A 19,313-nucleotide genomic window follows, 5' to 3' on the forward strand; every position below is an offset into this window, starting at 1 on the left:
CAGACGTCCACCCTGTGAGACGCTGACAGAGAGAGAGAGCTCAGACGTCCACCCTGTGAGACGCTGACAGAGAGAGCTCAGACGTCCACCCTGTGAGACGCTGACAGAGAGAGCTCAGACGTCCACCCTGTGGGACGCTGACAGAGAGAGAGAGCTCAGACGTCCACCCTGTGAGACGCTGACAGAGAGAGCTCAGACGTCCACCCTGTGAGACGCTGACAGAGAGAGAGAGCTCAGACGTCCACCCTGTGAGACGCTGACAGAGAGAGAGAGCTCAGACGTCCACCCTGTGAGACGCTGACAGAGAGAGAGAGCTCAGACGTCCATCCTGTGAGACGCTGACAGAGAGAGCTCAGACGTCCACCCTGTGGGACGCTGACAGAGAGAGAGAGCTCAGACGTCCACCCTGTGAGACGCTGACAGAGAGAGAGAGCTCAGACGTCCACCCTGTGAGACGCTGACAGAGAGAGAGAGCTCAGACGTCCACCCTGTGAGACGCTGACAGAGAGAGAGAGCTCAGACGTCCATCCTGTGAGACGCTGACAGAGAGAGCTCAGACGTCCACCCTGTGGGACGCTGACAGAGAGAGAGAGCTCAGACGTCCACCCTGTGAGACGCTGACAGAGAGAGAGAGCTCAGACGTCCACCCTGTGAGACGCTGACAGAGAGAGAGAGCTCAGACGTCCACCCTGTGAGACGCTGACAGAGAGAGCTCAGACGTCCACCCTGTGAGACGCTGACAGAGAGAGAGAGCTCAGACGTCCACCCTGTGAGACGCTGACAGAGAGAGAGAGCTCAGACGTCCACCCTGTGAGACACTGACAGAGAGAGAGAGCTCAGACGTCCACCCTGTGAGACGCTGAAGGGAGCTGTGTTAGTCTGTCTGTAACAGGTCACACACACACACACACACACACACACACACACACACACACACACACACACACACACACACCCTCTGCATGTAGTAGAGCTTTCTATAGTCTATGCACACAGTTCCAAGATGGACTAGTAGCCATATTTTTGAGAATGTCTGCCCAGTTTTAGGTTCCACATTTTTTGTGTAAACGGAATAATCATTGAATAAAATATGTGTGGGGACAATGGACTCTGGGACTCAGAGATTGTATCTACTTCTTCCTTTTTCTTTTTTTTTTTTTTTTTTTTTTGCCAATCCTGGGGCTTGAGCTCAGGGCCTGGGCGCCGTCTCTGAGCCTCTTGTGCTCAAGCGAGCGCTCTACCCCTTGAGCCACAGCTCCACGTCCAGATTTTTCAGTGTCTGTGGCGCTGAGGAATGGAGCCCAGGCCTCCGCTCGCTGGGTGAGCACTGTGCACTGATCCCGCCTCCCCACGGTTACCTCTCTTCTTGTTCAGACCCAGCAACCCCAGCGGCACCCCCCAGCCCCCAGCCAGGCCCCCAGTCCCCAGCCCGGCCCCCAGCCCCCAGCCAGGCCCCCAGTCCCCAGCCCGGCCCCCAGCCCCCAGCCAGGCCCCCAGTCCCCAGCCAGGCCCCCAGTCCCCAGCCCGGCCCCCAGCCCCCAGCCAGGCCCCCAGTCCCCAGCCAGGCCCCCAGTCCCCAGCCCGGCCCCCAGCCCCCAGCCAGGCCCCCAGTCCCCAGCCAGGCCCCCAGTCCCCAGCCCGGCCCCCAGCCCCCAGCCAGGCCCCCAGTCCCCAGCCAGGCCCCCAGTCCCCAGCCCGGCCCCCAGCCCCCAGCCAGGCCCCCAGTCCCCAGCCCGGCCCCCAGCCCCCAGCCAGGCCCCCAGTCCCCAGCCAGGCCCCCAGCCCCCAGCCAGGCCCCCAGTCCCCAGCCCGGGCCGCACCCGCAGCCTTTGGTAAGGCCCATGCGGTCGGTGTGGAGCCTCCTCAGAGCGGGCCACACCCGGCAAACACCGGAAATGACCACGAGCGCTGTGGCAGCTCTCCCTAGAACTGCATCGGTTTTACTGATGTTTTCCATTCATGTGTTTACCTTCATTGAATAGGAAAACCAACCCTTGGGGTTTCATGGCTTACACTGCTCTCTTTAATAGACTGTTGCATGGATGAAACTCGCATTGGGACATCAAGCTCTTTTTCTAACCATATTAGAACGATTTAGTATGTATGAACATATAGCACAGGCAGCGCTTTTAAAGACCACGTAGTGGAAACTGCATGTAGCCACTGAGAATTTCTGCAAGAATTTCTAACTAGCTCAAAATCGGACACAGGTATCTTTATAAATCAGATTTGTAAATTACATGTGCAAAGAACAAAAGTTTTCTAAGTCTCAGTAGTTCATAACAGCCTTTAGTTGTTTGCAAGTGCCATGTCCTCCTTTTATTATTAATTTACTATTTTTCTTTAAATTGTCTTATTTTCTTATTAACTATTTCCTATTTACTTAAGTGCTTCTTTAAAAAAGGACTTTGCCAGTATCATTGATGATCACATCACCTGACATGGTGTGTTGGGAATATTGTTGAAAATAAATACTTTGAATTTAATTAAATTGAATTCAATTTAATTAATTGAAGTAATAAATTGAATTAAGAGAAAGCCATGTGAGTTTTTGTGAGATTAAGAGTAGTAGGCTCACCAGGCACCGGTGGCTCACGCCTGTCATCCTAGCAACTCAGGAAACAGACCTGAGGATCACAGTTCAAAGCCAGCTGGGGCAGGAAAGTCCGTGAGACTCTTACCTCCAATAAAAACTACTAGAAAACCGGAAGCAACCCTGTGGCTTAGGTGGTAGAGTGCCCACCTTGAGCTGAAGAGCTGGGGACAGTGCCCAGTCCCAGAGAGTTCAGCCCCAGGACCGACCAAGACACACACACACACACACACACACAAGCGGTTGGCTCACACTGGTGTACACACACACTGGCGGTAGGCTCACATTGGTGCACACACACGAGTGGTCGGCTCACACTGGTGTACACACACACTGGCGGTAGGCTCACACTGGTGTACACACACACTGGCGGTAGGCTCACACTGGTGCACACACACACACGAGCGGTAGGCTCAAACTGGTGCACACACACACACGAGCGGTAGGCTCAAACTGGTGCACACACACACAGATGAGCAGTAGGCTCACACTGGTGCACACACACACGAGCGGTAGGCTCACACTGGTGCACACACACGAGCGGTAGGCTCACACTGGTGCACACACACACACGAGCGGTAGGCTCACACTGGTATACACGCACACACACACACATGAGCGGTAGGCTCACAGTGGTATACACACGCACACACGAGTGGTAGGCTCACACTGGTGTACACACACACGAGCGGTAGGCTCGCACTGGTGCACACACACACATGAGCGGTAGGCTCACACTGGTATACACGCACACACACACACATGAGCGGTAGGCTCACAGTGGTATACACACGCACCCACAAGTGGTAGGCTCACACTGGTGTACACACACACGAGTGGTAGGCTCACACTGGTGCACACACACACACACGAGCGGTAGGCTCGCACTGGTATACACACACACACACATGAGCGGTAGGCTCACACTGGTGCACACACACACATGAGCGGTAGGCTCACACTGGTATACATGCGCGCACACACATGAGCGGTAGGCTCACACTGGTATACACGCGCACACACACACACATGAGCGGTAGGCTCACACCGGTATACACGCGCACACACACACATGAGCGGTAGGCTCACACCGGTATACACGCGCACACACACACACATGAGCGGTAGGCTCACACTGGTGTACACACACACGAGCGGTAGGCTCACACTCGTGTACACACACGAGCGGTAGGCTCACACTGGTGCACACACACACGAGCGGTCGGCTCACACTGATGCACACACACACACACTGGCGGTAGGCTCACTGGTGCACACACACACGAGTGGTAGGCTCACACTGGTGTACACACACTGGCGGTAGGCTCACACTGGTGTACACACACACTGGCGGTAGGCTCACACTGGTGCACACACACACACACACTGGCGGTAGGCTCACACTGGTACACATGCACAAGCGGTAGGCTCAAACTGGTGCACACACACAGATGAGCGGTAGGCTCACACTGGTGCACACACACACGAGCGGTAGGCTCACACTGGTGCACACACATACATGAGCGGTAGGCTCACACGTGTACACACACACACAAGCGGTAGGCTCACACTGGTGTACACACACACGAGCGGTAGGCTCACACTGGTGCACACACACGAGCGGTAGGCTCACACTGGTATACACGCACACACATGAGCGGTAGGCTCACACTGGTGCACACACATACATGAGCGGTAGGCTCACACGTGTACACACACACACAAGCGGTAGGCTCACACTGGTGTACACACACACGAGCGGTAGGCTCACACTGGTGTACACACACGAGCGGTAGGCTCACACTGGTGCACACACACGAGCGGTAGGCTCACTGGTGTACACACACACACATGAGCGGTAGGCTCACACTGGTATACACGCACACACACACACATGAGTGGTAGGCTCACTGGTATACACACACACGAGCGGTAGGCTCACACTGGTACACACACACGAGCGGTAGGCTCACACTAGTGCACACACACACACGAGCGGTAGGCTCACACTGGTGTACACACACACACGCACACACACGAGCGGTAGGCTCACACTGGTGTACACACACATGAGTGGTAGGCTCGCACTGGTGCACACACACACATGAGCGGTAGGCTCACACTGGTGCACACACACACGAGCGGTAGGCTCACACTGGTATACACGCACACACACATGAGCGGTAGGCTCACACTGGTATGCACGCGCGCACACACACACACATGAGCGGTAGGCTCACACTGGTATACACGCGCACACACACATGAGCGGTAGGCTCACACTGGTATACACGCGCACACACACACACATGAGCGGTAGGCTCACCCTGGTGTACACACACACACATGAGTGGTAGGCTCACACTCGTGTACACACACGAGCGGTAGGCTCACACTGGTGTACACACACACATGAGTGGTAGGCTCACACTCGTGTACACACACACATGAGCGGTAGGCTCACACTCGTGTACACACACACATGAGCGGTAGGCTCACACTGGTATACACCTACACACACACGAGCGGAAGACTCACTGGTATACACACACACACACACACACAAGCGGTAGGCTCACACTGGTGTGTAGCCCTGGATTTGGGAGATGGTTTCACGGCTGTGGGAAGGCAGGAGCAGCGGGAGGAAGGCAGGGCATCAGGAAGGTCTGCACAGGTGCGCGTGGCTGGAAGCCTGTCCTCGGGAGTGAGCCTGCCCTGCAGGCAGCCCCAGAGCAGACCTCTGCCTGACAGCACAAGCTTTGGTTTTCAGTTCCCCTCCATCGTGCATCTCGCTTTTCTAACCTTGCTGCCAGTGATGTTTATTACGTTTGTTACAATTGAAGAAGCCTTTGCGCAGCCATGGCAGAGTGAACATCCTCCACCCAGCTCTTGGTCCTCAGAAGAGAAGGAGCAGGGTGTGTCTGGCTGGGTTGTTCCAGGCAGTAGGGGGGACAGTTCTCCTTTGAATTAATGGTTGCTCACGCTCTGCCCAAGAACAAGATGTCACTTTTTTACTGTGACAGAAAAGTGGCAGGAATAGTGCAGAGACGAGTCACCAAACCCTTCACAGATTCCCGATGGCTGACGGCAGCGTTGGTGTTGTTCACTCTCCTCTCCCTTCCTCCTGCCTCTTCTTTGTGATGTATATAAAGGATAGACATGCCTATTTATTTGTAGGTTTTTCAGTTTACTTTTTCCAGAATCATAGTCCCTTGGGGAAGCCTCAGGATCATGGACACTGGGGTTTGTAGCGTGAATACAGCCCTGTGCAGCTGTCCGGCCCTTTGCTGCCCGCGTCTGCCACACGGAACACATAGCTTTCGTGTCTGCTTCCTCACCTCTTACCTGGACCAGTTCCAAATGCTCCTGCCCTTCCCCTTTGTGTTCATGAGGAGGGCATTTTTAAACTGGATGGAATGTTTTCTTCAGAAAGTTAACCAGTGTAAACTGCACGGGACATTTACTTTAGAAGGTTACTTACTCGGTTTGTCATCATTTGAGTCTTCTGTGTTCATGTTGAGCTGGAATATTATGAATGGTTACTGTGCCATTTTTGATGGGTCACACTGGAATATATGTTATTGGTGATACCAAAAGCTGACAGATCTTTCTACTGACTTTCCCTTTGTAGTTACTCGGGAATTTGTAGGAATGGTTTGGCCCAATCTGTTTTACTGCTCATCAGACTTCCACCCACTAGACTTACATGTTCTTAATTATTCTTGCCTGAAGCCACTATGGAAGTAGGAAAATAATTTCTTCTTTTAATTCTCACTATTTTTTTTCCTGTCAGTTGTGGGACTTGAACTCTAGGCCTGGGCGCTTTCCCTCAGCTCTTCAGCTTAAGGTGAGCGCTCTACTGCTTGAGCCACAGCGCCACTTCCATTTTTCTAGTTGTTTATTGGAGATAAGAGTCTCATGGACTTTCCTGCCCAGGCTGGCTTTGAACCGTGATCCTCAGATCTCTCAGCCTCCTGAGTAGCTAGGATTACAATGAGCCACCAGCACCTGGCTATTTTTTGTTTTTAATAGATGATAGTCTATCTTTTTATGGTCTGAGACCAGGACTAGAACTTGGTACCTGATGCTTTCACTCAGTAGCTAGCACTCTACCAACTGAGTCACACCTCCAGCCCCACAATACTCTTTTTTTTGGTGGGGGGCATTGGGCCTGGGTGCTGTCCCTGAGCTTTTTTGCTCAAGGCTGGCTCTCTGCCACTTAGCTAAAGCTCCACTTCCGGTTTCCTGGTAGATAATTGAAGAGTCTCATGGCCTTTCCTTCCCTGGCTGGCTTCAAACCATGATCCTCAGATCTCAGCCTCCTCAGTAGCTAGGATTACCAGTATAAACCACCAGAACCCATCCTGATACTCTATTACAAGAAAGAACTTTCTCTTCTCCCTATTTGCCTATCTCTTTTTGAGGTTTTTTGCTTTTTTTATTTTTGTCAGTTGTGGTGCTTGAACTCAGAGTCTGGGAACTGTCCCTGAGCCTTTGTGCTCAGGGCTAATGCTGTATTACTTGGAGTTTCCAGTTTTTAGGTGGTTAATTGGAGATGAGAGTCTCTCATTCTTTCCTGCACCAGTTGGCTTTGAATCGTGATCCTCAGAGCTCAGCTTCCTCGGTAGCTGAGATTACAGGCGTGAGCCACAAGCACGCAGCTCTTAAGTCATATTTTTCCTTACTGTATTTTATTATTATTAAGTGGTTGTACACTCCATGTGTCAGCATTTTGATCAGTGTGCTTCAGCCGCTTTTCACCTGCTCCCCCACCCATTCCTACCTCAACTCACGCAGTTCGGTTGTTAGGGAGTGTACAGTGACGGGGATGACTGCGTTTTCCCCCCTTTCCTCCCTCTCCTCCTGTGCCCCTCCACATAGCCCATACCACAGACATGCTGCCACTTGACGCATGCTGTGTGGGGTGCATTGGTTGTTGAGAGGAATTTCAGCTTTGGGCTCTTGCGTTAGCCGCCGCGTGCCTGTGCGTAGCACCCTGGGTGTGTGGTGTGTACGCCTGCCTTTCACACCAGGCTTCCGCACGTCCGAGTCTGTCTAACCCGTGATGCTAGAATGTGCAACCAAGGGAGCAGCTTACATCCCCCTCCACTGTGGAGCATCTGTTAGATCTCTTTCTTACTGTATATAGTACAACAAAACATGCTGCTGCCATTCTTAAGGAAAGCCAAAAAGAACTAATGTCGCTGAAATTAAGTCATGTTACATGTTTGAAATAGTTGATGCTGAGCGGGAAAGTCTTACCCTGTTTTTTTGTTTTGTTTTGCTTCTGGTCCCAGGGCTAGAGCTCTGGGCCTCCGCCCTGCCCCTGAGCTTCTTTTGCTCAAGGCTAGCACTCTGCCACCAAGTCACAAATGGACCCTTGGACATGCAATTATAAGGTACCCAAAACTTTGGGTAGCAGTTGCTAATAGGGAGATTGTTGTGCAACACCTATGTAAACAAAAAGTAAACTTTAAATTTATCAGTATTCCAACTACTACTTTTTACCTTCTCAACTTGTGGTTCTGATCTGTGAGGCACATCTCCTGGCTTGCCAGATAGCTTGGTGAGCGTCCAGTGGGCGCGCTGTGTGGGGGCGGGGCACAGCAAGCACGGAGGGTCCAGTGTGCGGTCTGCTTCCACTGGTCTCACGCCGTTCCCCTTGGACTGCGCATGCTGCTCGGAGTGTGCATGTGGCTTTTCTCCTTGTGGTGTTCATGGGGAAATAATTTTAGAGAAACATTCGTAGTGAATTTATTTTATTTTTTATGCCATCACTGGGGCTTGAACTTGCAGTCTTACATGCTCGCTGGGCATTTTTGCTCAGGGCTGGCACTGTATCATTTCAGCCACACTTCCACGTCTGGCATTTTGCTGGTTAATTGGAGATAAGAGTTTCACAAACTTTTCTGCTTGGACTGGCTTTGAACTGTGGTCCTCAGCTCTCATCTTCCTTAGTAGCTAAGATTACAGCGTGAGCCATCAGTGTCCATCTCATTCAGAGTTTTTGGTTTGTTTTGCTGAAGTTTGGTTTTACTTGTCCTGGGCTTGAATTCAGGGCCTGGACACTGTTCCTGAGGTTTTGTGCTCAAAGCTAGTATTCTACCACTTGAGCTACAGCTCCACTTCCAGCTTTTTTGGGTAGTTTTAGTGGAGATAAGAGTTTCATGGACTTTCTTGCCTGGGCTGGCTTCTAACTCTGATCCTCTGATCTCAGCCTCCTGAGTAGCTAGGATTACAGGCGTGAGCTGCCAGTGTCCTGCATCATTCAGAGTAATTTAAATGGGTACTGAAATCTGTAGTAGGTTTTTTGTTTTTTCTTTTCTTTTTTCTTTTTTGTTGGTTGTGGAGCTTGAACTCTGGGCCTGGGTGCTGTCCCTCAGCTCTTCAGCTCAAGGCGAGCACACTACCACTTGAGCCATAGCACCACTTCCAGCTTTTTCTGAATGGTTTATTGGAGATAAGAGTCTCACGGACTTTCCTGCTGGGCTGGCTTTGAACTGTGATCCTCAGATCTCAGCCTCCTGCGTAGCTGGGATGACCAGCCATAGTAGGTTTTTCATAATTTTTTCCTTCTGTGTTGAAAGCTGTAAAGGCTGCATGTGAAGGACAGTGTCTTACTTCTTTCATTTAGCTAGAGCTCTGGGCTGACCCAGCCTGCATCCTCTTCAGGTTAGGGCCTGCTTTTCCTCTGGGCATGCAAGCAAGGTCTACAGCAGTCGGTCAAGAACAGTCTTTGTGCCATTTTTGTGTCATTGTGTCTCTGAGCAGTGTGGACCTCGGCTGTCTACCAGAAGTGCACCAAGTGCAGATGGAACCTGGCTTGTCTACACAGGGCCCAGCCCCTTGCTCTTGAAGCGCATCTGCGGCACGCCGTCTGTCTGTGACGGACGCACTGCCGCCCGTCCGTCTGTGACGGCCCTGAGGCTGACTCCTCCTCTGTCCTGTTGCATTGCAGTTCCCCAGGCAGGGCCTGCAGCAGACCCAGCAGCAGCAGCAGACGGCCGCCCTAGTGCGGCAGCTCCAGAAGCAGCTGTCCAGTAAGTACCCACTGGCGCGGTGCCGGCTGCCGCGCTTCGGAAACCCGCGGCGGAGCAGCATGGGCCTTGGGCCTGGCGGGCTCCTCGGCACTGGGTCACATTTGGGGCAGTTCAAGAGTTTGATTTCAGTCCAAATACTGTTTTTCCAGTCTTTTTCTAAACTCGGTATGTTTCCTTTTGTCTAATCCTGGAATTTTTTTTCCTTTTTTTGCCAGTGTGAGGCTTGAACTCAGGGCCTGGGCTCTGTCCCTCAGCCTCTTTGTGCTCAGGGCTAGTGCTCTACCACTTGAGCTACAGTGCCACTTCCAGTTTGTGATTGGCTAATTAGAGATAAGAATCTCACGGAGACTTTTCTGCCTGGTCTGGCTTTGAACTGTGATCCTCTCAGATGTCAGCCTCCTCAGTAGCTAGGATGACAGGTGTGAGCCACTGGCGCCTGACTTTAAAACCTGGAGATACATATATATGTGTGTGTGTGTATATATATATGTATATATATATATATATGTATGTATATATATAATATATTCATTTTGGTCAGTAGTGGGGTTTGAACCCTGGGCCTGGGCGCTGTCACTGTGCTCTTCAGCTCAAGGCTAGTGCTCTATGGCTTGAGCCACAGCACCACTTCTGGTTTTCTAGTGATTTATTGGAGATAAGAGTCTCATGGACTTTCCTGCCCCAGCTGGCTTTGAACTGTGATCCTCAGGTCTCAGCCTCCTGAGTAGCTAGGATGACAGGCGTGAGCTACCAGCGTCCGGCCTAAACCTGGAGATATTTTTAATTTGGGGCATTCTGTAAAAGCACAGGTGTCTTGGTTTCTTGAGTCATATGAATTTGCTTTGGTTTGTTTGTCTGTTTTGCTTTGTTTTGTTTTAGGCTGCACAGCAAGAATGAAAGTGAGCCATTTTCCCTGGGTCTCAGGTCTGTGTTTCTGAGATGCAGTGGAGGGCAGTCTGTGCGGAGGGCAGCTGTCTGGGGCTCACAGCCTGCCCATGCTGCCAGGACAGGCCGGTGTGTGGCCCCCACCCAGCCGGGTCCAAGCTTGACTTCCTGCCTGGCTGCTGTGTGTGTATGGTCTTGCCTAGCAGAGGGAAGGCTTTGCCTACACTTTAGTGTCTCTCTGCCAGTCATAATTAAGGTTTTGTTTGCATTTTTCCTTTAAAATGATATCTTATAACTGTCATTTAATTTCATTTATATCAAGTAAATCTTTTATAGATAGATATTACAGCACTTTGCAATTAAGACTTCATTATATTTTCATTAATTCTAGAGTTTATGTTCTTGAGAGAAAATAATCTTAAGGCAGATTTTTTTTTCAAGTATCTAGAAATTGGTGCCTATGATTTTTTTTTTGGTGGTGGGGGGGGGGGGGGGGTTGGTCGTGGGGCTTGAACGCAGAACCTGGGCCTTATTCCTGCGCTCTTCAGCTCAAGGCTAGCGCTCTACCACTTTGAGCCACAGCTCCACCTCAGTTTTCTGGTGGTTAATCGGAGATAAGGGTCTCACAGACTTTCCTGCCCAGGCTGGCTTTAAACTACAATCCTTAGATCTCAGCCTCCTGAGTAGCCAGGATTATAGGCATGAGCCACAGTGCCTGTGGCTTTTGTATAATACACCTCTTTGGGGAGTGTATCTGCTCTTACTTGCTGGAGGAATGCATCTTCTAGATCCACTTTTTCTGGAACCTGTAGCTTTCCATCTGTTAATTTAATTTTTTAACCCTATGAGATTAGATGTTCTTACTGAAGAACTAATTTCACCAGAAGTACAAACAAATGAATTGGTTTATCAAGAGTATTTAGCTAACAATGGAAGACAGAGCTGCGGACTGCCTCCCCATGTCAGCCGGTAGCGTGAGGGCAGCCTTCTTGGCTGCTGGCGGCCCCTGCTTGACTCTCGGTGCCGCCCTGTGCAAGGCCCCCTGCGGGGGCCTGTGCGCAGGGCTGCACCGTGGACGTAGAACCAGCGACTGCTAGCTGCCCCCTGGACTGCAGCCAGCAGTCCGTCCATGTTTGCTGTCTGCTGACTTCCTGTGTGCGTCCGTCTGCCCCTCTGCAGAGTGGACTCAGCACTACGTGGACCCCACTGCCAGGGTCTGCAAGGACTAGAACAGCATCTGCCCGAGGAATATCTATTCCCTGTTCCTGGGGCTTTTCCTGAGGGCGGTGGCAAGAGGAAAGCAGAATTTCACTGCGTCTGCAATTTGAACTCACCCTTGTGTTTCTCACTAGGTAACCAGCCACAGCAGGGAGAGACTCCATACGGACACCCTTCACACTTCTAGACCTGGAAACGAAAACATGCTCTTCATGTGTGCCCTGGAGCGTAGAAAGGCAAAGTTAATGTAGTAGTCACCCAGACAGAGGTCCTTGTGGGCTTTCATTTCTTTGATGTTTTCCGATATTTTATGCTGTACTTCGTACAGAGGCATTTAAATGAAAAAGTGAACAAGTGGTTTGGTGTTGTCATATTCAACTTTAAAGCAGACTTAAAAATGTAGATTATGCAGCCTACACCAGAGTGTGATAGCAAGCCTTTTGCAATTGGTGCTTTTTTTAATCTCATATTTACAGAAGGAATTATGGTTAGTTTAAATATTTATGTATTTGTTAATGGTGAAAAAGGTATCATTGTTTCAAAACTGGCAGACCAAACTGCTGATTCGAAAGGCATGGCAGATCGTGCAGGAAAGTGACCCAATCATTCACCTGTGGTGGTGAATTGGACAGTAATTTGAAATGTTTTATCATTTCATAAGCACTTTATAAACTTCATTCTTATTTATGTAGGACTTTGCTTTTGTTGTGGTCAAAGGTGCTGAAGCAACCTGTTGCTTAGTACTTGAACTTCTTTCAAGGCTTCCGCATGAGCCCCCCGAGGTCCTTGGGAGCCCGTCAGCAGCTGCACCCCGATTTGTTTTCAGTAGCAAGCGCCTTGGTGGGAGTCTTTGGGAAGGAAAAGGCCCACAGGGACCGCAGCGGAGCGTTCTGCTGGCTGGCTATCCGCTTGGGAGACGCGACTGCCTGGTTTGGGTTCCCCTGAACCGAATGCCTCCTGCCAGTCCTACGGCTGGCCTGGGATGCCTCATTGCCCAGACCTGGCATCCAAAGACTCCGGTTTTCATAAAAGGTGTCGTTAATGTTTATTTTGTGAGGTAAGTATTTGCTGTTTTGAATTTAATTATCAATGTTGTCCATCTTGATTGTGCATTACATATACTGTATTTATAAGTTGGTGCAAAAAGCACAAGTAAATTATACATCAAATTTATTATAAAGAAATAGTAACTATTTTAACTTTGTTCAAGTATGTGGTAATTTGCTCCTATTAGATAATAAGAATAAGAATACAGTAAATTATTATCAGTTTGTGTAAATTTAAAAGTACTCCATATAATATTTTTTTAGATTTAGATGCATAAAATTTTGAATGTGAAACTTGCAGGGCATTTTAAAATGTGTGGGGGATATTTTCCCAAGTTCTGTGTTAATTCCTTTTCTTTGGGCCGTATAATTTTTACATGCAATATAGTTGAGCATACTGTGAGATTTGTCTATAACAAGCAAACTACATAGAACTACTTTTTTTAAATGTAGCTAGTACAGCTCCAGGCCTTGTCTCTACAAATCATCTCATGAATTACTTATTTAGTCTCCCAGGTGGGTCACTCATGGCAGAGCCTGAGCTCAGACGCGTGTCAGCTCACTCTGCTGCGGCAGCAGCCGTGTGAACTGCTTTGTACACTGTGAAAATATCTCGCTCCAGCCACTCATTGTGTGTTTACTATGGGCTGGGAAAGACTTTGCCAAAACATTAAACACCCTTCTTTTCACTAAGTTAACATTCTCTCTGCTTTCAGAAGACGTATCTTTATCTTTCATCTGGTTGTATGAATCTTCCGCTTCCTGAGAGTGATAGATCCACCCAAGTGTGAACATTGTGCCTAGTGAGCGAGTCATGCCCCATCCTTGCTGGCTTCTTTTCAAAGATTATGGGTAGTTAAAACACCATTTTTTCAGTTGGAACCATATATTTTTATAGTCTATATTACAAACAGCAGTAATACTGTTTTAAGAATGAGTGTTATATTTACATAGCATTTGTATGCACTTTACATGTTTTTAAGTTAATTTATTAATCATTTTGTATATGAAATCTACGGGTAGATTTTTCTTGTTTTAAAGTGGAAATTTGGAAGTTTAGTAAAAATGCAGAGCTTTTTTCCACTGTATATTCTAAGAAAAGCAATGTGGGGGGGCTGGGAAGGTGGCTCAGTGGTAGAGCGCTTGCCTTGCATGCCTGAGGCTCTGGGTTCGATTCCTTAGCACCACATAAGCAAAAAGAAAAAAGCCGGAAGTGGCGCTGTGGCTCAAGTGGTAGAGCGCTAGCCTTGAGCTGAAGAGCTGAGGGACAGCGCCCAGGCCCAGAGTTCAGGCCCCACGACTGACAAAAGAAACAAAGAGAAAAGAAAAGCAATGGGAATTTTTCCTTTAGTCAATTTCGTAAGTGTTTTCTATCCTGACTGATTTTTTTTTTCTTATATTTTTTTTGAGCAAATGTGTTCGTTTGTATTGAAGTGATCACAAAAAAAACGCTCCATAATCATCTTGAATTCCTGAGCCCGATTTTGCTTAGATTGATGTCTCATGCCGTGTTGTGCTAATTCCTCCATGGAAGCAGCTCTTTCCGTGTTCCATTGGCCATCCCTGTAAGGGTGCAGCGCAGCGGGCACCCTGGAGCCTGCAGCCCCATAGTGTAGAGAAAACAACTGGTGAGAAAAACAGCCTTCCAGGGGACGGCCGCCAGCGACCCCACGGCCAGGGCTGACACGCACACTGAGCCGCCAGAGCCTTCCCAGGATTCCTGCCATTCTTACATGGAGAAAAGTGGGGTAGAAACTGGAAGATCACACACACACACAGTCATAGGATGCCCAGGTCAGCTTGAATGAAGCATGCAACATGCACACAGTGCACTACAGAAAAGCAGCATTTTGTGACTAGAGTTGATGGAAATTTAAATACAGTGGTAGACTCTTCCAAACATGTTCCTGAAGAGTTGTCATTGAAATAAAAGAATGCTAAAGCAATGACTTCCTTGGAAAACTTTCCTCAGAAGCAGCTCAAACCCCGGAGTCCCAACCTAAGAGTTTAAAAGCTAAATGAGTTTCACTGTATTTTATAAAGCTTTTTAATGTATTTGGACAACATGTAATTCTTCCCCTTTTCACACTTCGTGATGTGCAACTGTGAGGTTGCTTTTTTACATGTGGAAAATTTAGCCTGCATTTATTTTTAAATGCATTTGCTCAAACATTTTGTATTTCCCATCAATGAAAAATTTTAGTGTGAACCAATGATGAGTCTAATCAGAGTCTGAGTGCTTGTTTTCTGTAGGTTCTGGCAAAATGTACATCAAATGGTAAATTTACACGGAGGCTGCAAAGTTCGTCTTTCCCGTGCTTGTAACATTGATAGAAGATGGACACTAGGCAGGAAAAGAAAAATGTCTCCTCTTCACACCACATTCTAGTGCATTAGCTATTTGTTGTTTCATAGTGAACCATTACTCTCTTACTAATTGTTACTTGTTGGCAAAATAAAAGTGCCTTAAGTTAAACGTTTGTGCTGAGATCATTAAAGAATCCGTATCAGTTCATAATGCATTTGTCTTTTTTTGCATGTCCCTTGTAAATTTAATATTGCAATTCATGACATGCCTATGGCTGCCTTTGATTAAACTTCTCCTGAAAGTACATTCTGACGGTGTTGACTGTGCAGTTTTACTTCCCATTAGATCACTCGTCAGGTAAGTTGTCGCCAGGTCACTGCCGAGTAGAATCTCTGCTGTGCGTTCGTGGGGTCCTGCCAGTCCAGGCTCCGTGTGGGGGAAGCAGCGGACATCCCCGGGTCCCCTCCTCTCCCCGGCCGCGCGTCTCCCCCTCCTCCCCCCAGCCGCGCGTCTCCCCCTCCTCTCCCCGGCCGCGCATCTCCCCCTCCTCCCCCCGGCCGTGCGTCTCCCCCTCCTCCCCCCGGCCGTGCGTCTCCCCCTCCTCGCCCAGGCCGCGCGTCTCCCCCTCCTCCCCCGGCCGCGCGTCTCCCTCTCCTCCCCCCGGCCGCGCGTCTCCCCCTCCTCTCCCCAGCCAGGGGCCTCACTCACGGCTGGAAGGCGGCCGCTGTCCTGGTAGGTTAGTCATTAGTGGAAGAGTAATCTATGCATGGCCAGCAGATGGTCATAGGCTGTAGCTTCTTGCTAACAAAGGCGTCGTTTCCGCGGCCAGGTGTAGTTCTCACCAGGCCTGTCCATGCAGTGATGGGTGTGGTCCACCTGACCGCACCGGTGCCACGATCGGATTCTGCCCGATTCATAGTATGACTGATTTATCCGTGTTGCCATCTTTATTTCTAGCTGTACACCAGTGTTTTCCTGATGGTTGTGAGGTTTTGTTTTTTTACACAACCCATATTTCCATCTCCTGGCTTTCGTTTCAGTCAGTATTTTACAGGTTCCGGAGAGTCTGTCTTTGGGCTCCTCCCTCCAGGTGCCCTCCTTTGGCATGGCTGCTTGTGTGTGAATGCCACGAGTCCTATACAGATTTATTTATGTGCAGTTTACATTATGTCTGTCTGTCTCTCCGCTTGGCTTACCTCACTTAACATGATTTGCTCTGGGTCCATCCGTTTTCCTGCAAATGACATGGTCTTACTCTTTCTTGTGGAGGAGTAAACTCCTGTTGTGTATGGTTCCACAGTTTTTGAGTCAGCTCCTCTGTTGCAGGGCATCTGGGCTGCTCCCGTTCCTTGGCTGTTAGGGACAGGCTGCAGTGAGCCCGGGTGTGCAAGTGGCTTTGTGGGGTCCTGGCTGGTGACATTCCGCAGATGCCCAGGAGTGGTGTGGGTGGGTCGCAGGGAAGTTCTCTATGGGAGCTTTGTAAATGATGGAGATACTGAGACACTGTGTCCCATTAGAAGACTGTGCTGTCTGGTCAAGCCCTGGCCATTCAGGTGGTGGCTACGGTCCCCAGAGAGTCCCCAGAGCAGCTCTCTGCCATCCCTTCCACTTCCCCGGCGTCTGCATCGCCAGCACTCTCCTCCCCAGGACCCCGCGGCCCGTGGGACCTCCCTGGGGCTGTGAGGGCAGGCCTGGTGGCGTGGAGGCCGTGTGCCTGCGTGCCTTCCGCAGTGGTCTAAACACGTCTGGAGCGCCTCACGGTGGTGTTGGGGTTGCAGCTGTTGGTTAATCGAGGTCTTGGCATCACCTTTGCTCCACAACTGAGCAGTTTCCTTTTTTAGAGAAGAAGGCCCACCGTGCCTCTCACTGGGAGAGGAACTCGCAGCAGGCAGGCGGGCAGGCAGCCAGCACTGGTTTTGGTGTAGGTTTCCCGGGACAGCTGTGCCCCTGGCGGTGGCTCCCGTGCCGGCCGGGCCCCTCCGCTCATCCCTGCAGCAGCTGCGTGGCGGTTAGGGGCCCTCTGTCGCACCTTCCCTGCGGTGCTCTGCGCCCCCGTGGAGCCCCTTCCTCTGCAGCCCCAGCTCCGTGGAAGGACAGCTGTCAGCACCCAGTGTCACCCTGAGCGCTGCGCTGCAGCCAGCGCGTGCTGCACTGTCCTCGTCATCCTGGCCGGCCAGGGGGGGCACCTCAGTGCTGAGAAGCCAGACGCTTTGCAGTCCGCATGGATGGCATCGTTGGGGCAGGTAGAAGGGCAGCACTGGCGTGAGCACCTGCTCCTCTGGGCACAGCTGCTGCTGCCTGATAAGCCCCGGCCCATCGGTAGGTGTTGGGGATGTCTGTGGCCACGGACGCCATAGTGGACAGCTGACCTTGGTTCTGTGATAGCAACTTGGGCCACGCAGATGGATGAAACTAGACAGAAACATGAGGAGGCCTGCACGCAGTGTGACTGCAACCAAGTCATCTTTACTTTCTGCAAACATTCAAGGTTTGCGGAGTTGCACACAGGAAATATAAGAGTACCCGGTGTTCTTGTTTTTATCAATTGGAAATAATGTCTTGACACACAAACCCCGGCACCGTGATCATAATGGATGTGTGAATAAGAGCGAAGGGAACTGCTCTGCAGGGATGGAGAAGAGGGAGTGGCAGGCGCCCTACCCCGCATCAGATCCAGAGGGCCGCCCAGACGGAGGGCCGCACGCAGGGCAGCCCCACCCCGGCTCCCCACCACAGAGGCCGGCCCAGCCACGTCAGAGCCAGGGAGCAGCCCAGACGGAGGGCCGCACGCAGGGCAGCCCCGGCCCCCCACCACAGAGGCCGCCCCGGCCCCGTCAGAGCCAGGGGGCAGCCCAGACGGAGGGCCGCATGCAGGGCAGCCCCACCCCGGCCCCCCACCACAGAGGCCGGCCCAGCCGCGTCAGAGCCAGGGAGCAGCCCAGACGGAGGGCTGCACGCAGGGCAGCCCCGGCCCCCCACCACAGAGGCCGCCCCGGCCCCGTCAGAGCCAGGGAGCAGCCCAGACGGAGGGCCGCACGCAGGCCAGCCTCAGCCCCCCACCACAGAGGCCGGCCCGGCCCCGTCAGAGCCAGGGGGCAGCCCAGACGGAGGGCCGCACGCAGGGCAGCCCCACCCCGGCCCCCCACCACAGAGGCCGCCCCAGCCCCTTCAGAGCCAGGGGGCAGCCCAGACGGAGGGCCGCACGCAGGGCAGCTCCACCCCGGCCGTGCCCCTTGACACAGGACCACCAGAGAGGCCGGCCCAGCCAGCCCACCACATCAGGACAGAGACGGCCTCGCTCCTGGGACTGAGCTGGGGTCACAGACTTCGGCCGTACCTGCACGTGTTCACTGGAGCTGGAGACCCTGTCCACTCCAGGACTGCGGCTACCGTGTCCTACCTGTGCCCCTGCAGGAGCCAGCTGGGCCTCCCCGTCCCACAGGCTCGGGACTGTCCCCTGCTGTGCAGAGTCCTGTCCTCAGGAGATGTGTCCCGCATGAGCCGGGAATGGTGCTGTCCACATCCACAGTGCCCACCAGCAGCCCTGGCCCTTGGTGACGCGCTCAGCAAGAGTGGTGGACAGGTAGATCCCGTTCTGGGTCCGGCCTTGGCGTGGCAGCTGCCCACGCCAGAAGCCCTCAGACAGCCAGGATCCGGGAGTGCCCAATCCCGTCACGCAGCCGCAGGGTGGCTGGGCCTGGCCCGCCCGCCTGCCCTTCATCCACAGACCCTGGGACTGTAGAGCCTGAGGCTCAGGCTCCAGCACATCTGCCCCTGGCCTGCAGAGCCAGGGAAGGTCTCGGGACCACACCTCCGGGTATCCAATGCCCTGGCGTTGCTGGTGCTTATACCTAGAGACCTGGCACCGGCACCTTCTGGGCTCCACGGGTCTGTGAAGGAAGCCAACCGTGCCACAGAGCTCAAGCCCCAGCCGGGCGGCCCCCGTGAGACGGGGGGAAGGGTCCCTTGTGTTCTGGAACTTAGGATCTGCCATGATGACAGCCAGAGTGCTGAGTGGTGGTGCGGCCTGCACTTGTGGATGGAGGAAGTGGTCCTGGCCACAGCCAGAGGGGAAATGTGAGCTCCTGTAAACTCTAGCCACAAGGGGGGGGAATGTGCTTGGGGGTGGGGGAGGGCGCACCTGGCACCGGGCCCCGAGGTCGATCCCGTGCTGCCCCCTGCCCCCCGCGTCACGCGTGAGGGGCTTCGAAGCAGCAGCCAGC

At 51.9% G+C, this 19,313-nt stretch overlaps 1 protein-coding gene across 1 annotated transcript in view; it reads left to right on the top strand.

The window, feature by feature from the left end:
- Med12l (mediator complex subunit 12L) overlaps positions 1–12,195 on the top strand; it is a 231,938-nt gene extending 219,743 nt beyond the window's left edge. The window contains exons 42-43 of the mRNA XM_042665626.1: positions 9,552–9,633; positions 11,871–12,195. Of these exons, the coding sequence (XP_042521560.1) occupies positions 9,552–9,633; positions 11,871–11,923 (135 nt within the window). The 3' untranslated portion in view covers positions 11,924–12,195. The remainder of the gene's footprint in view (positions 1–9,551; positions 9,634–11,870) is intronic.
- The last annotated feature ends 7,118 nt before the right edge of the window (positions 12,196–19,313 follow it).

The sequence above is a fragment of the Dipodomys spectabilis genome, unplaced genomic scaffold (assembly GCF_019054845.1).
Source record: "Dipodomys spectabilis isolate Male_0828 unplaced genomic scaffold, ASM1905484v1 ptg000340l, whole genome shotgun sequence".
In the NCBI taxonomy this organism is placed as follows: domain Eukaryota; kingdom Metazoa; phylum Chordata; class Mammalia; order Rodentia; family Heteromyidae; genus Dipodomys; species Dipodomys spectabilis.